This window comes from Stegodyphus dumicola, chromosome 6 (genome assembly GCF_044657685.1).
Source record: "Stegodyphus dumicola isolate Sdum_Otavi_A_Nest chromosome 6, ASM4465768v1".
Taxonomy (NCBI): domain Eukaryota; kingdom Metazoa; phylum Arthropoda; class Arachnida; order Araneae; family Eresidae; genus Stegodyphus; species Stegodyphus dumicola.
This window is the reverse complement of record NC_140773.1, coordinates 226226613-226251706: the sequence shown is the minus strand read 5'-3', so window position 1 is coordinate 226251706 and position 25094 is coordinate 226226613. Positions and strand designations below refer to the sequence as shown.

The following is a 25094-nucleotide window of genomic DNA, read 5'->3' as shown; positions in this document are numbered from 1 at the left end:
GATGCAGACTGGTCAGTCTAAAATAAACTGATTTTTCTGTATCAGTATGAAATTTGAAAGAATTCCTGGGGAATAAACTTATCATAATCCGAAAAAGAGTTCATTCTACTTATTCAGTAAGGTTTAGGAAGGAACCTTCAGCCCCCTTAAACCGGTTTAAGAAGAACTTAGGAGAATAAATAAATAATCAGTTATATCACGTCCAAAGGGAATTTTATTTAACGTTTTGCGTGTTATCTTTATTTATTAAATATCATATTCTTTGCACTTAAACCATAAAATTCGATTTAACACCAATATCGCTAAATAATTTCAAAGTGAGCTAATCTTTAGAATTTCCGATACACAGTCTCGCGATAGACAGTTGATAAAAATGTTTTCCTTTTTTCGTACAGTGTTGCCATGGCTCGCTTTGAAATCCTTGATTTTGTTAATCAGAAATTCGTTAAAGTGTTACAAAATATGAAATCGATAATAAAACAAATTTAAAATTTAAAATTAGGGCTTCCAGATTTCTATATTCGGTGGAAGATTACGTTATTCAGAATTCGATGGCTCTAGGTACTGTTGTTTTATCACAATGCGAGAAACATGCCTGCACTTATGTAGATTCTTCATTACTTAATTTATTCAAATATAATGCAGGACTCTAACATTGGGTGGCAACAGTTTGAAAAGTGAAATGGACATTTATAGTGAAGCAACGCAAAAGGCCAAAACGAAATTAATAGTCCTTTTGGGCTAACGCCGTTTGGGCTAAAAGTCTAATGTGGACATTACAGGATTTTCTTGTACAGCCTATTAAATTATACACATATTTTGCTGAATTACATTCTAAACTTATTTCCTCGGATTTCATTACAGATATATTTCTCATTCAATTAATTCGGTTCTCATTTCGCGGCAAGGAAAAAATATGTAAAAACTTAAAACACCTTCATAAAAAATTGTAAGATACAGAAAAATATAAAACACCAGATATAGTTAAAAGAAGCAATTCTGCCAGTTTGTTATTTTGGCACAAAACTGAAAGTTCACTTTTGCTCCCACTCTGCAAAAAGGCACTGAAGTTGGTGTGGAAACTGACTTTATTCACTATTCTACTAAATAGTGTAAAGTGTTTCAAATATAAACAAATGGCGGCGGTTTCGCTAGGTTTAGCATCATTTACACACCTTTTAAATAGTAGATATTTCTATAACTATTGGATGCATATAATAATTATTAAGTGTTATTAATTAAAACCACAAAAGTTTACTGGAACATAAGAACAACATAATTGACAAATAAGATAATCTAACGTTACGTAAGTAGAGAAAGAGTTTTTAACTTTCCAGCACGCGCGCTTGGCAATTTTACATGAGCACGCGCGAGTCGTATTTTTTACGACATCCGTTATTTTACAGTTTTTGACACGAAAAACGACAGAAATGAGTGAATATTGATAGTAAATTTGTAAAGAAATAAAATATTAATCTTATTTTTGCAAAATACAGATGATAGCACATTCAAATATAAGTAAATTATTTTAAAATCCTTATGGTAGGGAAATGCAACGACGCATTTCATTAATGAAAATTTTTACTTTATTATTTAATAATTATATTTTAAAATCAAAGTTAATTTTAATATTCATCAAGGGCAAGTATAGACAAATAAAAAAGGAAAACATCTTGGTAGGAAAAAAAGTAAATTTAGCATTACTTACTTTTTCAAGGAAATTCTCTTCTTACTGGTTACAAAAACGCACTTTAAACTAACTTTAATGTTTTTATTTATTTCTAAAAAATGGAAATAAAAGGAAATAAGGAATGGAAATCGCTATTGTTCTCCCGTCCAAAGGTTTCCTTGTCTTCCTTTTCTTTATCAGATAATTCCTGAAGAATGCGAGCAAAACCAGCTGATTTCATTTTTTTTTTTTTTTTTTTCCCCACGAAAACCGATATAAAATTTACAGAGTCAGATGTATTCAAATTAAAATAATACACGGCAATTAATAACACAAAATTACAAAATATTTGAGAAAAAAATATTTTCCGAATTTTAAAACACGATTACACGCCTGTCGTATTTTTTATGAAAAAGCTGCCACGTAGCAAAAAAATCCCAGTTAAAAAAAAAGTCAAACGACTTCCTGTTGGCACATTCCATGATGTGAGGAAGGGTAGAAAGGAGGAATAGAAATGACCTTCAGAGGTCTCAGCTTCGATATGCGAAAAATGTGCATTAAGAACTGAATTTGTCGTAAATTCTGCGCATACACTCGTGCTGGAAGGTTAAAAGCATGATAAAAAGATAAATAATCCGTGCATGAATTTTCTGTTTATTTATCCATTATTTCCCTTGCCATTTCGACTGTATTAAATGCATATTTGCTGTTTGACAAAATGAATTCTAGCCTTTACGGAAGAGTTAATATTTACGCTACCAAGCACTCGACGACTGAATACTAAACATAGCAAATACTTGAAACCATCGTTATAGTTCAGAAGCATTTCTTGACAAACATAATTCATGATTCAAGGTAATCCATCTAGAAGTGGTAATTTGAGGAGGAAATCTTCACAGGCATTGGGTACATAGTGTTATATTATTGTTAACATTAGTAAATGAGAATGTAAATCGGGTCATGGAAATTGCTTAACTGTTGAGTACATATTAGACCCTCCAAACCTCCTCCTTTCTGCGTGATGCCTTCATTTATCTGACTGAATTTATGGGATATATTATAATGTGCTTTCTAGGTCGTGCGTAGAGTTATATACATTACCAGTGATAGTGGACTTATCATAGATGTATTTATATATCCTGTTTGCTTTGGTAACTTAACAACACTAAGTGTCCAGAACTGAACTGTATTCACATATTCATCCATCCAAAAATTAACTTGTTATTAGTAGATGGTATTATTATAGATAAAATGCCCTTATGATTCTGACTTGCAGTGTTTTACATTGGCCTACATTCAGCATGAATAAAACTCTCGAAATATTTTACAAGTTATATGAAATGGAGCTATCACGTTACCAGATTAGAAACATCATTTACTTCCAGTTCTGTTGCAAAAAGTCAGCTACAGAATGTCACCAAATCATGAGTACAGCTTTAGGTACTGATGTTGTACGTATGACATTGTGAAGGTTTGGTACCGAAAGTTCAAAAACAAGGACTGCGACTTTCAATAAGTAGAGCGCTCTGGTAGGCCTACTGATGGTGATGACGCCCACCTGCGAGAACTTGCGTAAGAGAAGATCAGTATGCAATTACTCGAGAGCTTGTTAAAGAGTTAGACGTCAGTGCTATGCCCATTAGTAGCGCTATGCATCGTATAAACTTGACGTACAAGTTCAATCTCTGGGTGTCGCATGAGATGACTCAAGCAGATAAGGACAGACGTGTTCGAGTCTGCACTAATATGCTCGAGTATCAACGCAAGGATAAAATTCTACGCTCGAGTATCAACGCAAGGATGAAATTCTGGACCGGATCGTCACTTGTGATAAAAAGTGGATTTACTTCAACAACTCAAGCCGGAAAGGGGGTTGGCCTACGACTGGTGAACTCGTCAGTGTTCCAAAGCGAAATTTGACTTAAAGATCATGCTTTGTAGCCGGTGGGAGTGCTGTGGTATTATCTGCAAAGATTATCTGGGAAAACGTAAAACTCTTGACCGCAAAATATGCAGCGAGAAGCCAGTCCGTGTCGATGCGGCCACCGAAGAAAAACGACGAAGTGAGTTCCAGCGGAAAAAAGATAAGATAATGCAAGACTACATGTGTCTGTATTTTCACCGGCTGGACTCTGTACGAATTCGAGTGGGACCTTTTGTCACACCCATCATGTAGCCCCGATATCGCCCCTTCGGACTTCCACCTTTTTTCAAACCTGCAGCTACATCTTGCTGGTGCTATTTTTCATTCTGTACAGAACGTCCGAAATGAGATTGATCTCTTTTTGGATTAACGGCCCCCAAATTTCTGGACTGGAAGCTTTGAAAAAATACCAAATTGTTGGGAGAAAATCATATATTTGGGTAGTGATTACCGCACTAAAGTTACTATTTTCATGCTTCTTCCGATCTTTGTTAGGAACTTTTTTTTCTGGTGGAAAAGGTTCGTTACAACCAGATAATTCTTTCTATTTACTAATTCGTATATGTATTATTATTACCAAAAATTATGCTAATTATTGTTCAAAGAAACGAACGGTATACGTGCCCGACCTAACAGAAAAATAGACGTTCGAAGCTGAAGTCAAAAGAATTATTTTATTTTATACATGCAACGAAATAATACTTTTCGTTAGAGGTGAAGAAAAACAGCGAAACATAATTAACTCTGGCAGAACTACGCAATTTCTAACTAAATTACGCGCATGGAAAATGAAAGGCTTAATGCCTCATCTATCCTTAAGTGGTAATTTGTCAAAATATGACACGCTATTATTTTTTCAACCCAGATGATGGCTATTTCTTTGTAATCTTTCCTCCTCTCAGGCGGTCCCAAAAGAATGAGAAAGCTTAATCGTGTAATCAGCAGGCCGGATGTTGCATTAGAAGAGTAATTGATACACTTGTTGCAAGGTTCAATGCTGATTGCCTGGTGGAAAGCTAGTGATTCTCTACTTAATACAAGCCGCAAATGCCAAACGTCATGAATTATGCTTTCAGGGTAATTTTTAGGTTCAAAAACTAATTTTCAATAGTGATTTTTTTAAATAATGTGTATAAAGAGAACATGATTTTAAAAATTAATAACAACATACATAAAATGAATAACCAAATATATAGTAAAATAAAAAGAATCATAAAATTCTGAACGGTTTCAAGTTTTAAATCACGTCCAACGGGGCGTTTTTCTAAAGTATTGTGTGTTACCTTTATTTATTAAATATCACGTTCTTTGCACTTAAAACATAAAATTATTTCAATAGCAATTTCACAAAATAATTTTAAAATGAGCATATCTTTAGAATTTCCGATACACAGTTCCGCGTGCTGGAGATAAAAAGGTTTCCCCCACCCGTAGAGTGTTGCCATTGCTCGCTTTTAAATCGTTGAGTTTGTTACTCAAAAATTCGTTAAAATTTTACAAAGTATTAAATCGATCACAAAACAAATTACAAATTTCAAATTTGATCTCCCACATGCCCATATTCGTAGGAAGATTGCGTCATTCAATATTCGATGACTCTATGTACTGTTGTTTTATCGCAATGCGAGAAACATAGATACATTTATGGAGATTCTTCATTATTTAATTTTTTATATATATTACAGGTCTGTAATATTTGGTGGCAACAGCCTGAAAAGTGAATCAACGCAGAAAGTGAATCGATGCAAAATGCCAAAACGAAATAATTAGCCCTTTTGGGCTAATGCCTTTGGGCTAATGACTAACTAATAATGACTCAACACACCTGAAAAATTCAACAAAATAAAGATTCTTCTGCTTAATATAAATTCACACAGTTTTAGATAAGGTAGTTTACTCATCTACTGGCATTTGATTTATTCACCATAAATTGCAATTTTCAGCAATAATATTTCTCTTGGGATTAATTCTCTTTTAGCTATCAAAATAAGTAAATGCAGCACATTTCAGTGTTAGAAATGCTCTTCCGAATAATTCCCTTTCTAGAATCTATATCTCAAATATCGTGTTCAGTATCTAAATAAAAGTCAATATAAAAAAATGAAATAAAAGTTAAAACAAATAATAAATGAAAACCTGCAGTACTCTTATATAGCAAACTCGTGACTTATGATGAAAAGAAGATGAAAGAAAAAGAAACTCAGTTCGATATTCGTGAATCGGAATACATTATTTTTCTAAAAAAAATGGCGAGAGTTAACCTTTTCTTCTGGAAATGCCATAAATCGAAGACAGTATTTGCTGATCTGGAAATGTCTGAGAGATTTTAAGTATTGTGAAGAAAGCTGTTCAATCTAACTGATTTATTATAAAGTTTTTTAATATTTTTTTCTTTTTAATAATTGTTAATACTTAATTTTTTAGTAGTTAATACACTGGTTATTATAAATTAAGTAAAAATCACAAAAATCACAATTACTCAAAAAGTTACATGTAGAATATAATGAAACAGATCCAAAAGTATACAACATATAGTAAGGTTTAAAATAACATGAAATCAAACTACCAGACAATTATGGTGTTATAGTATTTAGCATATGTTTAAAATGAACAGTATCCAGAAAACTGTGAATTCTACTAAATTCTTTCTGGGTTGACGATTGTGCTGCTGCATCTGATGAAGTAGAGACAGCTCTGAAAACCAGCATCGAAAACACTGAAATTCTTAAGAATGGAAAATGGTAGATTAATTCTGTCGAACTTCGCAACGTATGGAAGAGAGATGGTATAGAAACTATTGATACCGAAGAAGCCATAACTGGATATAATACGCCGTCGAATGGCCTGGAATACAGACGAGGATTTCATGTTTTTCGACATAAAAAACTTTATGAATATTCTTTCCAACAGATCCAGTGCAAAATGCCTCGTCTTGTAAATATCGGGTCGTATCTTTGACCCAAATGGATTCATTGGACCTTTCATAGCTAGGCTTAAGCTATTACTTCAAGAGCTGTGGACAGCTGGCGTGGGCTGGGATGATGAATTCTGGTCTTCACTGGACTACAAGTGGCAGCTGTGGTGCAGCGAATTTGAACATTTGAACAACGTCGCAGTTCTTAGATATTATCTTTCTGAATTCAATTTACGTGATTTTGTTTCACAACTATACAACATACACTAAGGTATAAAGTAACATGAAATTAAATTATCAGACAATTATGCTGTTTACAGAATTTAGTATATGTATAAAATTAGCAAATCGAATGTGTCTGTTTGTTATAGAAATATTAACTTCGGTATTTAGTATGATCTTCTTTAGAATCAATACAGTACACACAGCAATGCATGATGCTGTCAATTATGCGGTCTACCAGTTTTGTAGAAGTGACAGCCATTGGTGCAAAGCAGTTTCAGGCCTGGCAAGAGTCTGAAAAGGAAGAGAGAGCAGCTATACGTTTTCCTAGAGCATCCCAAACATGCTCGATAGGATTCAGGTTCGGCGGTCTATCTGGTCCCTCTGCGCTGAATTGTTTGCTGCTGAAAATAATCGTCCACTATGCGAGGCCTGTGCGGTGTAGCGTTGTCGTCCTGTAGCAGAAAATTATCACATCTTGTCCCGGCAAAAGGGTGTAGATAAACATCAAGGATGTCATCTCTATAGCCCTGAGCATTCATGGTTTCACGTGTAAACACATGAATATCTGTGCGTCAACGGAACAAAATACCAGCCCAAGCACAGACACTGCCTCTTTCATAGATGTTTGAGGGATGATAACGGGTTCCAGGTTCTCTTCAAATTAAGTAACACCTACTGTAGCTTTGGAGGCTCAGCCCGGACTCATCCGTAAAGGGAGCAGCTCTCCATTGATAAGCTGTCCAGTGGACATGTTGACGTGCCCACATTAAACGTTTTTTTCTATGACTTGATGTGAGCGACACGCAAATAGCTGGTCGCCTCACGTACAGGCCTCCTTCGTGAAGCCTTCTACGCACGGTTGACATTAACACCAACCTTCTAGTAGCTGCAGCAAGGGAAGATCTAAGTGGAGTCTGAGTTGCGGTTCTATTTCTTCGTGCCTATAACAACAAATATCGGTCATCAGCGCTCGTCGTAGTGGATGGCCGTGCTTCGCTGAATCTCCTGGAAGCCGAATCTGTGGTTACAAGTTGTCAGAGTCTGTGAAGCACAGAAGGACTCAGATTTAGCCATTTGGCCATTTCTGTCTGTCTTGCCTGTAGTCTCCTAGTAGCTCTCCATCGCAGTTCTTTGGGCAAAGATGCCTGGAGGTCATTCTTACAAATTGGCTATCCCAGGTTTCTTATATGAGTATCACAGGAAATTCTGCAGATTTGCCCTCAAACATGCAATTATTGTATGCTCCTGGCAGATGACATATTTGGAATGCAGAGACATTAATCTGCATACTGCTGTTTTGTTCAGCAACTTTTATTTGATAACATATTCAGATTTTATACGGATTGGTTTATTTTTGAACGCATTATCTCTGTTTTTTTTTTTTTTTTAATTTTTAAAACCAGGGTATTTCTTAACTTTCAATATATATTTTTTTAAATTCTGTTAATTGAAAATTTTTGAAAAACATTTCTACTCCCTTAGCCCTTTTCAGATCGTTAATACGACCCGCTTCAAATTTAAGTTTGAGACAACTGTTCTAAACGGCCATCTAAGAAGCAGTCTGAATAAATATTCTATTTTCATTGATGGTCATCTTAGAAAGGTTTTCCCTGGGGCAATATATTTATATTTATTAGTCCATAAGGGACATTAGTTCCAAATGGGATACGAGTCTCGAAATGACATTTCGAGTTGAATCACTATAAACGGCGTATCGCTTTCCAAATTTGTTGGCACCAAATGTTATCGTCCGGTATTATATTTAAAGATATTAAATAATGAATTATCTGCATGAATGTATGCATGTTCCTCTCATTGTGCAAGAAACAACGATACTTAGAGCTATCAAATTTTGAATAATTTAGTCCTCCACCCGACCATGGACACCTGGAGGCACGAATTTTTAATTTTTAATTTGTTTTATAATCAGTTTCATATTTTGTAAACCTTTAACGAATTTCTGTTAACAAACACAACGATTTAAACGCGAACAGTGGCAATATTGTACGGAAAAACATGTTTATCTCCAGCGGGCGAGACTCTCTATCGGAAATTCCAAAGATATGCTGTTTTAAAATATTTTGTGATTTTGCTGTTGAATGGAGTTTTATGTGGTGTAAAGTGATATTTTATAAATAAAGTAAACATACAAAGGTTTGTAGTAAAAGAAATCTTAGTAAGAAAACTAAACATAGATATGATGAATTTGAGTTTTTGGGTACATGCGCGTTATACGGGGAATATACCCAACATTTTGTTTTTTAAATGTTGCTTGAAATTATAGATGTGTGTTATCCGCCGGAAAATACGACGCTGCATTCCTATTCTCAGTAACACCAGAATAATCCATATTAAAAATGTTTAATTGCGTTGTAAAAAGTAAACTTTCGTGTTCACTTTGCAATAGAAATTTTAAAAGTGCCTAAAATTCTTTCTAAAAGACTACTAGCAGAAAGGGCGTTAGCCGAGAAAGCCTATTAATTTTCGTTTTGGTATTTTGCATTGGAAGATTGAAATGTCGGTTCACTCTTCAAATTGCTGCCGCCAAATATTATCGCCTTGTATTATATTTAAAGAAATTAAATAATGAATAATCTGCGTAAATGTATGTATGTTTTTCGCATTGTGATAAAACATGTTTTATCACAATGCGAAATGGGCCCACCGAATATGGGCATCTGGAAGCCCTTATTTAGAATTCGAAATTTGGTTTATTATCGATTTCATGTTTTGTAAAACTTGGACGAATTTTTGATTAACATATAAAGTATTTCTCCCGCCTTCTTGCCATTCCTTCGTAGTGTAGTGATCTGCACGCTGAGCGCGGTTCGATTCCCGGCGAAGGCGTTGCTAATTTTTCATCTTGCCTGCTTCCAAAAATACATAATGTCTCTAGAGTGACGTACGAACTAAAAAAAGGGTGTTGAGTGATGATGCTCCTCACCCAGGATTTGGCGATTGTGTCCCCCTAAAATCCTCAGTCGTCCTTTAAAATGGGGAGTATATAAGGTATTTCTCCCGCCTTCTTAAGGAGCCGTCGTGGTGGGGTGGTCTGCACGCTAGACGCGTACAATCCAGAGGTCCGTGGTTCGGTTTCCGGCGAAGGCATTGCATATTTTTCACCTTTCCTGCTTCCAAAAAATCCTAATGTCTTTACAATGGCGCATGAACTAAAACGGTGTTGAATGATGATTCTCCATACCTAGGATTTGGCGATTGGGTGCCCTATAAATAACAGTCGCCCTTTAAAAGGGGGAGTATATAATGTATTTCTACCGCCTTCTTGGCATGCCTTCGTGGTTTGGTGGTCTGCACGCTGGCCGCGTATTCCAGAAGTCCGCAGTCTGATTCCTGGCGATGGCTTTGCTAATTTTTCAATCTCTCTTGCTTCCAAAATATAAGTAATGCCTCTTCAAACAAACTCAACGATTTCAAAGTGAGCGACGGCAACACTGTACGGAAAGGAAATATTTTAATCACCAGCGCGCAAGACTGTGTATCGGAAATTCTAAAGAACTTTAAAATTATGTTGCGATACTACTGTTAAATTGAATTTTATGGTTTAAATGCGAAGATGTTTCATAAATAAAGGTGACATAGAAAAGGTTATGAAAAGTCCCTTTGGGGGTAATGTAAAAGCTCAAAGCTTTCAGATTTTTATTTTCGAAATTTAAAGCATATTTTTACTACCTTGTACCTACTATTTCAATTATTTTCATTTTATTCCTCTTTTCGTTATACATGTGCACAAACATATCTCACAATTCATATAATTCAAACACATCTCTCGATTCAAATTATGTTGAATTTCATCGCATTAAAATTAAACGGAAACTTTTAATTTCGTCTTTTTTCTCATCTGGAATTCTTTCGTCCCAACAAAAGAAACGGCGACGTAGTAAGAAAATTACTAGGATCTCCAATTAAATCAGCTCATCATTTGTTTTCTTTTTACGCTTCAGACGTTTTATCTCTCGAAACAATCAGTGGAAAATATTGAATCTCCAACAATGATACCACGCGTCCACGATCACGAATTTGCAGTTGCGGGCATTTATATTTACATTTTTTTAATTATTTTCTAGGTTCTTGGCCTTATGTCATTAATTCTTAAGACTTTAATCTGACTTTCATTAGAGAAGACCCATAAATACGTGGAATCTAATAAATGCACAGGATTTAACGGTTACAGAGGTAATTAAGATGCACTATTTTCCGTCGGAAACAATTTTTGCCGCGATTAAAATAATGTGTTTTTACCCGCTGGAAAATGTGTATTTGCTGCTAGGAGAAAAAAAGGAAGATATCGTATTTCTTTAAAATAATCATGATTAAGAGATTATAAAGCTGATTATGCAGATGAATTAACATTCTGAAAGACGATTCACTACTGGAAAATAATACTCTGATACAAGAATTAATTTGTTTTAAATTGTATTCATAAAGAGGAAATGAATTCATAATGATTTAAATGGATGAATGATTTGTGGGAAGTATATTATCTCAATTTATAAAAATCAAAGCTACTTCTTCAATAAGAAATGGAATTATTGTTTAAACATGGTGGCGAATGTATTACATTGTTTAAACTATTCAATTTTATCTTTAACTTGCTCAGGAACATTATATTTTTCAAGAACATTTGAAACTAATTATCTTGCTTTAAATATTTAATAACAAGAATAAAAATTAAATATTTAAATACCTTAAGCAATTTCTATTATAAAAAATAAAAAGTTTGAAAGCTTTGAGATTTTATATTACGCCCAAAGGGGCCTTTTTTTTTTCTTCCATTTACAGATATATACACGGTTCGACAGCGTTTGGGATAAAAATATTTAAAAACAGAATATCATTAGAATTTCGGATAGAAAACCTCACGCGCTGCAGATAACAATATTTTATTCCTTGCAGTGTGTTGCCACTGCTTTTCTTGAAATCGTCGAGTTTCTTAATCAAAAATTCGTGAAAGTTTAAAGAATATGAAACAAATAATAAATCATATTCGAAATTCAAGATTTAGGCATCTGTGTGACCATATTCGGGTGGAGGACTAAATTATTCAAAATTCGATGGTTTTTAGGAACCGTATTTTTTTCCCAACGCGAGAAACATACATATATGCATTCATGCAGATTCTTCATTATTTAATTTCTTTAAATATAATACAGGGCGATAATATTTGGTGCAACAATTTGAAAACTAATTCGACGCAAAATGCTATTTGAGACTAATAGCTCTTCTAGGTTAACGCTGCTTTGAGTTAATTATTGTATTTCCTAATGCATTTCATTTTGATGATTAATATAAGGTACAGTATTTAAAGTTTTAAATTCAGCTGGTAATCAGTTTATTACTTCCTTGTACGAAGTAAAGGATGTATCGTAATCGCGAAAGATTTTTGGGTATCCTATTTCAACGAAAATATCCATTTTGTCCCTTTCAAATCCATTTGAACGATGTTTTTCGTCACATTTGTACGTACAGACAGAATAAAAGTCTCTTTTTCCCAAAACTGATTAAAAAATGGACTCAAAAGAGATTTTTTTTCGTGACGTTTGTACGTAAGTATGTACGTATGTATCTCGCATAACTCAAAAACGAGAAGCCTTAGAAAGGTGACACTTTGGATGTGTAGCTGCAATAACATATAGTTATCCACTTCTCTTTTTGGTTGCAATCGACCGCACCAAAAGTATATATATATATATATACCCACTCTGCTGCTCGGCTCGTTAAAAACTGTTCAAGAAAACAATTTCTACTACTAAAATCCGAGTTACTACTCCAAAACAAGCAATTCGATCAAAGGGCATCAAGACAAAATTTTTGGTGCAGAAATATATATTTAATGTTGCAAAAAGACCCTGAAAATGGTGGACCATCTGATTTAATTCGCTGTACTAACAACTTCAAATGTAAAGAAATAGCCTCCACATCAGGCCCAGCGACCCTTAAAATTTTCGGATATGGATAATTCTAATACTATTGCATGAAAATTACTAAAGGCGTCAAGACTAATGCATAATTTACTGACTTTTAAAGAAATAAATGTACAATTTGCGAACAGATATATATAAAGAGAGAAAGCTAAAATAGTAAGAAATTTAGAACCCATACTATGAAAGGAGTGACATGAAAGGAGTGAAATTTAAAACCAATAAAATGACTAAACTTATCCATAAAATATGAAAGGTGTATTTAATTATGGCAAAGCACGCTAGGGCTATCTGCCAAAGGGGGGATGCCTTCGTGGAGGACTTTCTAAGGGAAACTGGCTCGTATACACGTTACACATGGGGAAAACCACGAAAACACCCATGCAGCCAGCCCGTTCGCGAGATTCGAACCTCAGACCGAACTACCAGTGTTCAGCGACTTTACCGCTCTGCCGCTGGTGGGCCATGAAATATGTAAAATAAAGATTCAGTGTTTTTAAACTAGAAGAAATCCCGAAAACAACAGAAATACATAAAAGTACATATAAAAGGAATAAATTAAAATCTGATTCAACGCAATTTTGGGATAGTTTTGTTTTAATTTTTTTTCTGATACTAAAAACACATATATATATACCAACGGACGATTGCAGCAGAAAAAGATAGGTGCACAACTAGATGTTATAGAAGCCCCACATACAAAATTTCAACGTTGTATGTCTACTCATTTTCGAGTTGTGATACATACGTACGTATGTGAGTACAGACGTCGTGATAAAATCTCTTCTGAATCAATTTTTCAAAAAGAAAAACGATTTGGAGAAAAGAGTTTTTCCTTCGGTTCGTAGATACAGATATCACGCAAAGAAATTGTACTCACTTTACTTCGTACAAAGAATTAAAAAGAGCAACTAAATATTAGTAACTTGATAATGAAATATCGTCATCTATATTTGCAGGTGTTTTACATACACTTCTTAGCCCAAGGGCGGTAAGCCCAGAGGGCTATTAATTTCCTTTTGACGTTTTGCGTTGTTTCACTATAAATGTCGTTTCACTTTTGAAAATGTTACCACCCAATATTATCGCTCTATGTAATATTTAAAGAAGCTAAATAATGAAGAATTTGCATAAATGCATGCATGTTTCTCGCACTGTGATAAAACAACAATAAATAGAGCCATCCAATTTTGAATAACGTACGTTTCTACCCAAAGATGGGCATCTGGAATGAAGCCCAAACTTGTAATTTGTTTTTTATCTATTTCATATTTTGTAAAGCATTTATGAGTTTTTGATTAAGAACCTCAAAAAAAAAGTTTTTATCTGCAGCGCACAAGACTGTGTATCGGAAATTCTGAACATATTCTCATTTAAAAATTATTTTGCGATATTGCTGTTGCACTAAATTTTATTGTTTAATTTCGAAGAGCATAATATTTAATAAATGAAGGTAACACAGAAGACGTTAAAAAAGAACACTTTCATAATAGGCATAGAACACTTTCATATTTATTTATTTATTTATTTTTTGTATAATTTTTTTTGTTACGATCACTTTATTCTTTGTTGTCGTTTTGTGACTCTGAATTATCAGTAAAATATGAGAAATGGTTTCAAACATTTACTCCGAGATTAGACACTTTACTATTGTCTTCGCAATTAAAATAAACGCTCTGCAATATGATGAGCAAATACATCCACACACACACACATATATATATTTACAATGGCAATACTACTTAAAACTGAGAAAAAAGATACGTTTTGTTCAACTTGTAACTTCAAAGTCTCGGTAAATAAATTTTAAATCAGTATAGAACATCTTAGCGGAGCACGCGTAAGTCAGGTTACAATATTTATCAAAGCACTAAGCTCAGATAAAGCACTTGTTCTAAGTTTCACTAAATACTGTATTTCAAATCTGTAACACATTTTAACTCTCCCCTCGTGCACACTTACTGTGTGCACGAGGAACTTACTGTGATTGAGGATTGCAGTGTTGTTCTGGAGCTATACTACTTACAAAGTACTTCCATACCAACTACACAGTTCTGTAGGAAGCCTGAGAATTATGGTACATGAAATGTGAAGTCTTGGATGGTGTAAAGATCTTTCACGCTTTTATCTAGTATGTCAGTTATACATCCTCTCGTTTTCCTTAAAAGAGTGGTGCTATGAGTAAAGATATTTTTATGATAATTCTTTTCTGAACATTCTATTTCCTCAGTCGCCCGTCACCAGAATGCAAGTTAGACTAAATTTAAATAGCGAGCAAATCTATAGTTTACAGCAAGGGTTCTCAACCGGTTACACAAGAAAAAAATATGTAATACGCAAAGAAGCAAAGTATTTTTAACTATTAAAATCAAAAATTAAAACCTCAACATCCTGATTGAGGATTTTCTCTAACACTCGTAAATTTTATGCGATCTGAGCTTTGTTGAAGAGGGATGGTGGTAGTAGTACTTTGTAGTGGTGGTACTAAAAGTTTTCAGTTTTTGTTTAGGTGGTATATGCGTCAGTGAAAAGGTTGAGAATCGCTGGTTTAGAGAATGCTGTGGCAGCCGGGAAGTATAGCTCTCTAGTTTGAGAGATGCTCAGCTGGTATAGTGGTTAGTGACGCTGACTGCCGCACCGATGGAATCGGGCTCGAATCCCGGAGAAGGCATAACGTTTCGTAAGCGTATAGTGTCTGTGGAGTAACGGGGCACTCAAAATACATCGCAAGCCGAAAGAGGTCTCTAGAAGTTGGTGGCAGGGGAAGAGTTGCACGAGACGTTCAGATCGTACCCTCCGGTGTACTGTCTCTCAAAACTGGGACAGTTAGAAATGGTAGATAAAAAGGCCCAACAATATCTGATACGCCTACAACAATTCAAAGGTGCCTGCCTTGTTTCAAACTGTACATGTCTAACTTGAAACACTCAACTATGTGTTTCAGCATCTGAATTCCAAAAACCGCGCAGGAGGCGATGGCTAGTAAGTTAACGTCTTGTTATTAACATAACAAGACGTTATGTTAATAAAACTTTGATTTTTATAGTTTTACCGCTCATCAGTGTTATGTGAGTTTAGTCTTTCCATTTAGGGTGACCACGAAACTTCTTCGGAAAACGGAATGATTAACGCTTTAGTTGATTATGGCATAGAACACTAGGGCTATCTGCCTAAGGGAAGGTGTGCTTTCCTGGAGGACTTTCTGAGGGAAATTGACTCGTATACACGTTACGGATGGGGAAAGCACGAAAACGTCCATGCACCCGGCCCAGGTCTGGATTCGTACCCAAGTCTGAACTACCAGTGCTTAGCGATTTTACCGCTCGGCCGCTGGTAAGCCCCAAAAGATTAACAATTATAATTAGATAGTTAATTAAGTCTAATCTTACAATGTGACGAGAAAGAAACTTAAAATAATAAGTTTTTAGAAAAACGCAAATATATCTAAGACATCCAGCAATATATAGTTCAAAATCCTTTGTTTCTTTCCCTCTGCCTTTTTCCACGTCTCAAGAACATATCCAACGACTACCTTTTGAAATTTGTTTTAATTCCTGCCAATGTGCTTCAGGTTTTAGAAAAAAAAAAAAAAAAAAGTAAGAAAATTGAAGAAATGCGTGAACATAAAAATGTTAATTTCAAGTGAAGCTGTTCTTAACACATTGTTTACTAATAATTCGCAGATATTTTTCTTATTTATTACTGCTTTCGAGGTTCTAAATATTAAAAATGATTTTAGGAGGTTTGTAAGTGTTTAACAATTGATTTCCTTTTCCTAGGTTGCATGGATTCATACTGATAAACACACTTTGTTGACGCTGCACGACCGTGTGATCACGCGCAATGTCCGTTACAGTATTTCCCACAATGGTTACAGAACGTGGTGGCTCAACATTAAAGATGTTGAAGAATCGGACAAAGGGGAATTTATGTGCCAAATCAACACCTCCCCCATGAAAAGCCAAAGCGGGTATCTAGACGTTGTGGGTAAGTTGTTTACATATCATTATATAGAAAACAAGTAATTTTTGTAGCAATTATTTCGCCTGCAAAACCTCTGAGGACAGAATTATTCAAAAGAATCCTTTCACCTTCTCCCCCCCCTCAAAAAGTAATGAATTTTTTAAACAACTTACGTACTGGTGCAAGTGTAAGGAGTACAGATATTTTTCGATAATATTTTATCCGAAGGGCTATTTTTATTATTACCTTGTTGTAACGCAACAAATATTTTCTGTATTTCTTTTTATGTTTGAAATGGCTCATTGGTGCAATAAATTTTGAGTATTCATAACTTGAAAGGTGGCATTTTAAAAACTATCTTAACTTTTAAAACAAAGGGAAACTTGTAATTCACTCAGAAGGGAAATCAGGAAAACGAAACAATTTTATTAATTCAAAACCGTTTCCCATTCGCTTTATTTCATTTCCCTTTCCTGTATTTTGAATAATATCTAGTATTTATATTTTTGCCTTAATGTTCTTCTCAGTTTGACATAACTGGAATTAATGCCCCTTGCTGTTAAAGGTTTAATAGCCAAAGCGTTTCGGACAAGCCAACCATGTTAATTCTTCAAAAAACTTGAGCTATGGTTCTCTTCTGCGATCTCCCTGTTTATTTATTAGTCTTTAAGACACTACTGTGATAAAAGTGAAGCTATGGAAAAATATATTCTGTAGTCTCCAGGAGATTAAATCTTTCAGCCATATTTCATCAACGTCAAATTGAAATTCGACATAAATTATTGGAAATCAGTACTGACCAAAAAATTAAAACTTTGTATTACATTTCATCACCATCAAACTGAGATTTAATATAGAAAGTGTATTCAATCCTTCTTTTCTTGACGGTGAGGATTTTTATAGCTTTTCCACTGACTGATTACATTTAAGTATTATGCAAATTTAATACACTGCGCAAAAACGAATTCCCGTCAGTGGCTTTGCTAGATATAGGGACTCAGAGCACCATTTTAATGGAATAAGGTTTCAATAAAATGCAAAAAAAAAAAAAAAAAAAAAAAAAAAAAAAAAAAAAAAAATTAGTGTAAGGCACTGTTTGGGGTTACACAGACAGAGGTACAAGAGAAATATTGCGAATGCTTGAAGAGCATGACTTTGAATTGCATATTAAGAATAAGGAGAATAAATTCTTACATTTTGCGATTAGAAATTTGCAGGCGAGCTTGATTTTGGAACTGGATTTTTGGAAGGGAGCTAGTGCACGAACTGATTTTTCAGGATAAGACTTTACTGTTAGAATTTAACAGAATACCTGAAAAAGAGAAATAGTCGTAAGCTTTAGACTTTAAAGATAAGTTTTCTTGGAATGAATCAAAAAGTGGGTACAATTGCTAAGAAATTTTTCAGATTTATTCGATGAGATCCTATAAGGTATTTCTTCCGCCTTCTTAGCATGTGTTCTTGGTGTAGTGGTCACCACACTCGGCGCGTATTTGAGAAGTTCGTGGTTCGATTCCCGGCGAGAGCATTGCTCATTTTTCATGTCTTCTGCTTCAATAACTTTTTCTCTACAGTGGCGCCAGTAATAAAAAAGGTGGTAGATGATGATTATCCACCATCAGGATTTGGCGATTGGGTCCCCTAATCCCCAGTCGCTCTTTAAAGGGGGGAATATATAAGGTATTTCTCACGCCTTCTTAGCATGCCTTCGTGGTGTAGTGGTCAGCCCACTCGGCGCTTATTCGTGAAGTTCGTAGTTCGATTCCCGGCGACGGTATTGCTCATTTTTCATCTCTCCTGCTTCGAAATAACCTAATATTTCTATAACCTTAGGTTTAACTCATATGATGAGTCATAAGAATGAAACGGAAGACAGCAGTCCGTGTAGGGTGAAACCATACCGCTACAATAAATGGAATATTACTAAAAACATATTTCAGTAATGTTAGTAATTTCCACGAGTTATCCCTATGCTAGCCCTGTAATTTTATTTAGAAAAAAGACTAAACTTCCTGCCGCCCAGACGGTACAGTGCTTAGGGGATCTACTGCAGTAGTGAAGCACCCGGATTCGAATCCCGGAGAAGGCATGGATGTTTGTAAATCTATAGTGTCTTTGCGGCATGGAGGCACTCTGAATGCGAGCCGAGTCGAGCCGAGCTGGAGGCGAGTCGAAATTCCTCTCGTGTGGGTTGGTGGTAGGGCAGAGGGGAAAACTCTCTGACAACCCTGCGGGATGCTGTTCCTCAAAAACGGTTCCTGAGCGGGACACTTCCTATGGAACTTAACGTACAATAGTATACTTACACAGCCGTGGCTAAGTCACACGAAAATAGTTGCATATGCCGATGACACGGCACTAATAGTACAAGGCCCCACTAGAGAGCAATTGCAGAGAAACTGCCAAGAATCCTGCGACCTCTTTCAGGAGCGATGTGCAACGCTGAAGTTGAAGATTGCCGAAGAAAAATGTTGATTCCAAAAAAGGGAGACTTCCTAACGCGACAACCACGCATCACGCTCAATGGGAAACGACTTGCAATCAAGCGAGAACTCAAATACTTGGGAATAATATTTGATGACAAACTGAATTGGATAGCGCATGTGCTCTCTCTAAAACAGCGCACAGCAGCTTGAGATGATGAAAGGATACCGCTGGGGTCTCAACCCCCATATCCTCAAGATCCTCTATAACACCGTCACTGAGAAGATCGTGACATATGGAGCAGCTGTCTGGGCCTGTCTGTCTGGGCGATGCAGGGCAGAAAAGTAAAGCATTTGCAAAGCATCCAACGGCCGTTTTTATTAAATATCACGAGAGCAATTAGAACTTCCCCGACCAATGCACTGGCAGTCCTGGCTGGCATACTACCCTTGTCCATTAGTGTCGAGAAGGAAGCTACGTACCAGATAGTCAAGCAACTCGGCCAAACAACGCAATTTGGGGAAGATGTGTTTACTGCAGATAACCTCGAAAGAGCAGTCATCAGCCTTGACAGGCACCCGTCTTTGCAAGGACGGGGTGTTAATGTCAACCTAAAGCAGACCACAAGATCCACAAACATAGATGTTACCTATTATACGGATGGATCTAAAATAGACGACAGTGTGGGCAGTGCATATGCAGCACTTAAAGAGGGTAGAATAGTAAGCCAATGGAAGGGGCATTTGGAAGCGCACAATAGTGTCTTCCATAGCGAGGCCACAGCTATAAGCTATGCACTGCAAGCGATAATTCAGCAGAGGCTATACAATAGTTACATAATAACAGACAGCCTGTCTACGTTATACGCCATCCTTAACCCCACCCACAGTTCTCCAATAATAGCAACTATTCAGGAATACCTCCGTGCTCATAAAGAATTAAAAATTAATCTAGAATGGACGAAAGCCCATATCGGGAATCATGGTAATGAGACTGCAGATCGGCTTGCAAAAGAAGCAGCCCATAACGTCGAAGCAGTCCGAGTACAAATCCCATGGCCGTTTTCTCATTTAAAACGGAATCTGCGCGCCACAGCTCTAGCACTCTGGCAGGCTGCGTGGGACAACGAAGACACAGGCCGCCGAGGGCATACATTTCTGCCTAATGTAGATAGGGAACTACTGGTTGCACGGCCACAAATGGTGTATTACATCACAGGGCATGGGCCCTTTCGCGTATATTTTGAGAGATTTGGAATCTCCAATTCGGATCAGTGCTGCTGCGGCGATCTGGGCACAGCAGAACACTACGTTCACGAATGTCCTCTCACGGAGGGAATGCACATTCCGTTCCCGCAGACGAGCAGGGAGGCATTCAACAGATTTATGGCCAAGCAGCGACACCAGACCAGCAAAATTACTCATATAATTGATAAGCTAATGGACATGGGTCCAGACTTATGCCATGTGTAAATATAACTGGTCAGTATGTCAGCAAATTTCAATGTAAATCAGTATCATTCAAGCATAAGTAATCTAGGTATGTCTGCGATGTGTGTATATAGTGTGGGCAAGCGTGTCCTAATGTATGTTATTTTTATTATTATTATTATTTTATTTTTATATTTATTGTGCTAGGTGTATATACTAGCTCTGTCTTATTATTTCAAAGCAAATTAAGGTAATGTTATGTAGGTATTTAGAAAGTATATGTATGTAACAGTGCTGGATTGCATGTCAGCAAATATGTATTAACAGAAGCATGTAAATAACTACTAATGTATATCTGCCCTTGTTTAGCCGTGTACAATACTATTTTTGAAGATTCAAAAATCACTGGACCGGGGCATTTTGGACGGGTGTCAACCTGGTGGCATTTGGTTCGCGGAACTGCCAACCGGATGGTCCAGGCGTTGGGTTTGGGCGCCCTGTGCAAGCCTCCCATTTGGCCTCTCTGGCTTTACTCTGTATAAGGGCGGACGTGGCCCTATATGCTAATTAACTTAATAGTAAAGGGGTGGTGGCCACGTCCTCCGTCACTATCACTATCACTGTCCCTCAAAAACTGGGGTGGGAATAGAAGTCCAACCTCCTTGAGGCCTTGGCAACCATTCTTCTATGAAATTCATGTACAAGACAACGACGACAACAACAACAATAATAATCTTCCTCCCACCAACTTTCCTGCTTTCGAATTTCCAAATACATCAATCTTTCCTGCCACAGATTACAGATATATTAACGGTATAGTAAAATATCCTGTTTGCTTACTACCAATAACTTGGAGAATAGGAAAAAATTAGAAAAAAGTACATAAAATATGTGACCTCACAAGACCTCACTTCTGGATATTTCCAGCTACCTTTGAAACCTGAGAAGGTGCCGAAAACGGTATAAGGTATTTCTCCCGCCTTCCCAGCGTGCCTTCGTGGTGTAGTGGTCTGCACACTGAGCCAGTATTTCAATGGTTCGTGGTTCGACTCCCGGCGAAGGCAGTTGCTAATTTTCATCTTGTTTGCTTCCAAAAATACCTAATGTCTCTACAGTGGCGCTCAAACTAAAAGGGTGTTGGATGAGGATTTTCCACATCCAGGATTTGGCGATTGGGTCCCCTAAAAACACCTATCGTCCTTTAAAAGGGGGAGTATATAAGGTATTTCTCCCGACTTCCTAGCGTACCTTCGTGGTGTAGTGGTCAGCACACTGAGCCGGTATTTCAGAGGTCCGTGGTTCGATTCCCGGGGAAGGCGGTTGCTAATTTTTCATCTTGCCTGTTTCCAAAAATACCTAATGCCTCTACAACGGTTCTTATTATTAATCAGGTGTAAATACATTTCTCGGAATGGCTTTGGCCTATGGAGGGCGTTCGCTTCATTTCAGAGAGGCAAAGACATAATTTTAAGGCCTGTGCTAGGAAAATCAACCTTCGCATATTTGGATAACATAATAGTCTCTAGTAACACAATTGATGAGCCAACTCATAATTTGCACGAATTTTTGCTGGTCAGATGGAAGCAGATTTAAATGCGAGTGTTGCAAAATACAAATTCGCGGGCAAAGAAATTCATACGGGGGATATAAAATATCAGAGCTTGAAATAAAAACAGGAAACTAAACAATTTTAGCGATTAAACGGTACCCTCTACATAATGCTGTAAAGAATTTAGCAGCCGTTTTGGCTTTGTGCTTCTATTTAGGGTTAAGATCTCATATAGCAGAGCCCGTGTTAAACTTAAAAGTAAAAAAACACTAGATTCACTTGGCCGACGGTTCTAAATACAGCTTTTGGAAAAGTTAAAGCGGCATTTATTCAAGGCCCAGTCTCGAAATTTTCTGCTCCAGAGGGCAAGTTAAGAATCACCGCAAAGGCATCTGATTTTGCGGCTGAGTTGTGGAAGCTCGGCAAACGGTAACGTAGTTTAGCAAAACACTTAACGCAACTCAGACATTATAGCGTTACTGAAAATGGGCCTTCTGCTGTTCACAAATTTTATTTAAAAGCCTGTTGCTGTAACCGCGGACCACGAAGCAATATTATTTCTGTATTCTCAGAAGAATGTGTCGCGAAGACTGATACGATGGTCTCTTAAATTGCAAGAGTATAACGTAAAAATGAAACACAAAGAAAATATGCTGCTGAATGCTCCTATCAAGACTTAAGTTCGCTGACGAGGAGAAAGAAATAAAATGTGTCATGTTAATTTATAAATATAGATTCTTGAGGAACAATTACTGCAGAATTAGAAGCGAGCTCAATTTTAAAGTATTTATGTTTATTTGAAGGAACCCGATCACTTTGAACATCCTGTTATAACTTGAATTACAAACAGGCCCACTACTTATGAAATCATAGGTAACCTTTAGAGCTACCTCCGGCAAAGATTTTGCACGTTTTCCACATCTCCTGTTAAAAAAAAATAAAAATGCCTACTGCTCCTTACAATCTGTATTCTGTTTTATGTAGGAAAAGATATTTTAGTTTTCTCATTATTTTACTCGTGTCCTTTGCTATAACATTATCATTGTAGAGAAAAATCTTACAAGCAGCATTTTTCAAGAAAATGTTATATTTTACTTAGGTTGTAGTATAAGATATTTTCTCTTTCCTTTCGCATTGCCCTCGTGGTGTAATGAATGGCACACTCGGTGCGAATTCGAGAGTTCCAGGTTCGAAACCCGGTGAGGGTATTGCTCATTTTTCACGTCTCCTGCTTCAAAAATTCCTAATGACTCTACAGTTGCGCCCGAACTAAAATGTGGTGTTTGATGATTCTTCACCACCAGGATTTGGCTTCTGGATCCCCCTATCCCCATTCGCCCTTTAAAAGGGGGAGTATATAAGGTATTTTCTCTTTCCTTTCGCATTGCCTTCGTGGTGTAATGGTTACACACTCGGCGCGTATTCGAGTGGTCCAGATTCGAATTCAGGCGAGGACATTGCTCATTTTTCCTGTTTCCTGAATTCAAAAATAATGTCTGTACAGTAAATCTGTAAATTTCTGTATTACACACATAATTTATTATAAAATATTCGTTCTACATCTGTTTTTTAAAAAAGTTGTAGTTTGGAAATTATATTATTCTTTGAATTTAATTGCAAACAGGGCCTAATGACTGCTTATGCTTACGATCGCAAAGTCATGCTATAACTCTTTGTTAGTTTTATTAAGTTTTTTTGTTGTTAATAAAGACAGGAGGGGAGATTAGAATTTTCGCATTTACTATATGCATTTAAATATATGGTGTATGTTTTATAAGTTATGATCATTCAAATATGTGGGTTTTTTTTCCTATTAAGGAAACTTTCTTTGTATGATGATAAATACAACGAATCTGTACATGAATATTTGCTGTCAATTACAATGAAGATGTCAAGTTTCTGGTAAAGTTTAATTAAACAAATGTCTTCATAAGGCAATGTTTTTAAAATTCATTTTTAAATTTAAATTTATGTTACTAAAAATCTTGATGAACTTTATAGTTTGGTGAAGTTATTTATATATGGAAAATTAATTATAACAGGCATTAAATAAATAAGGTAATAATTCTAAAAGAAAAATTGAATTTTGCAAATTTGTTTTTCTGGTATCTTAAAAATATATTAAAACTCCCCAGAATTCATCCCACAGTAAGATCAATATACTAATGTTAATTTATGATCATATTTTAAACAGAATTGATCTGACAGAGTCTATATTACTTTTTTTATTTTATAATATTTAGAGCACTGCATTCAGCTCATGTTTTATTCAAATTCTATCTAATCACTTGCTTTCATCAGAAGAAACTGCATTTGGTCATCAATCAAAACATCAAAACAAAGCATAGCATTCTAAATTGGAAACATAAATTTCATAGCAGAACGTTTTCAGGTTTTTCATGCTTATTTTCATTAATATAATATAGAAATTTTTGCTCAGATTCTTTTACTTTCGAATTTGACTTCAAGATTTTAACTTTTATATTTATAACATTAATTTCTAAACTTTCTAAATAAAAAAACTTTAAAAAATTCATACATTTTGGTACAAACATGTCTCCTCAACTACGAAGTGTGATGCAATTGACTTGTCGTATTCTCATCTTTAACTAAGATTGGAAATTTTTACATTTCTTATTATTCCCATTAAATATACTGTAGACCGGCAAGCTACAGCAGCGGGCGAGCGGTAAATTCGCTCAACACTGGTAATTGTGTCCGAGGTTTAAATCTTACGAACGGGCTGGCTGCATGGCCTTTTCCGTGGTTTTCTTTCTATGTGTAACGTGTATACGAGCCAGTTTCCCTTAGAAAGTACTTCACAATGGCAACCCTTCCCTTAGGCAGATAGCCCTCGAGGCTTTATCATAATCACATAACAAACATAAGCAGCCCTTAAGTTTCAAACAGTATGCTTTACCCCCTTAAAGAAACAGCTACAGCCATTCTTGTTGCCATGCGCTACTTGTGTTCCCATCAATCTCTTAGCAAAGTCCTTTGGTTCACCTTTTCGCAAAGCATTTTGAAAACGAAACCTTCCATCTTAATTTCCTGAAA

At 36.0% G+C, this 25094-nt stretch overlaps 1 protein-coding gene across 2 annotated transcripts in view; it reads left to right on the top strand.

Moving 5' to 3' along the window:
- Window positions 1–25094, top strand: part of LOC118185734 (lachesin-like) — an 898780-nt gene that overhangs the window by 710568 nt on the left and 163118 nt on the right. For both annotated transcript variants that reach the window (XM_085819606.1, XM_085819605.1), the window contains exon 4: window positions 16451–16658. In XM_085819606.1, the coding sequence (XP_085675732.1) occupies window positions 16451–16658 (208 nt within the window). The remainder of the gene's footprint in view (window positions 1–16450; window positions 16659–25094) is intronic.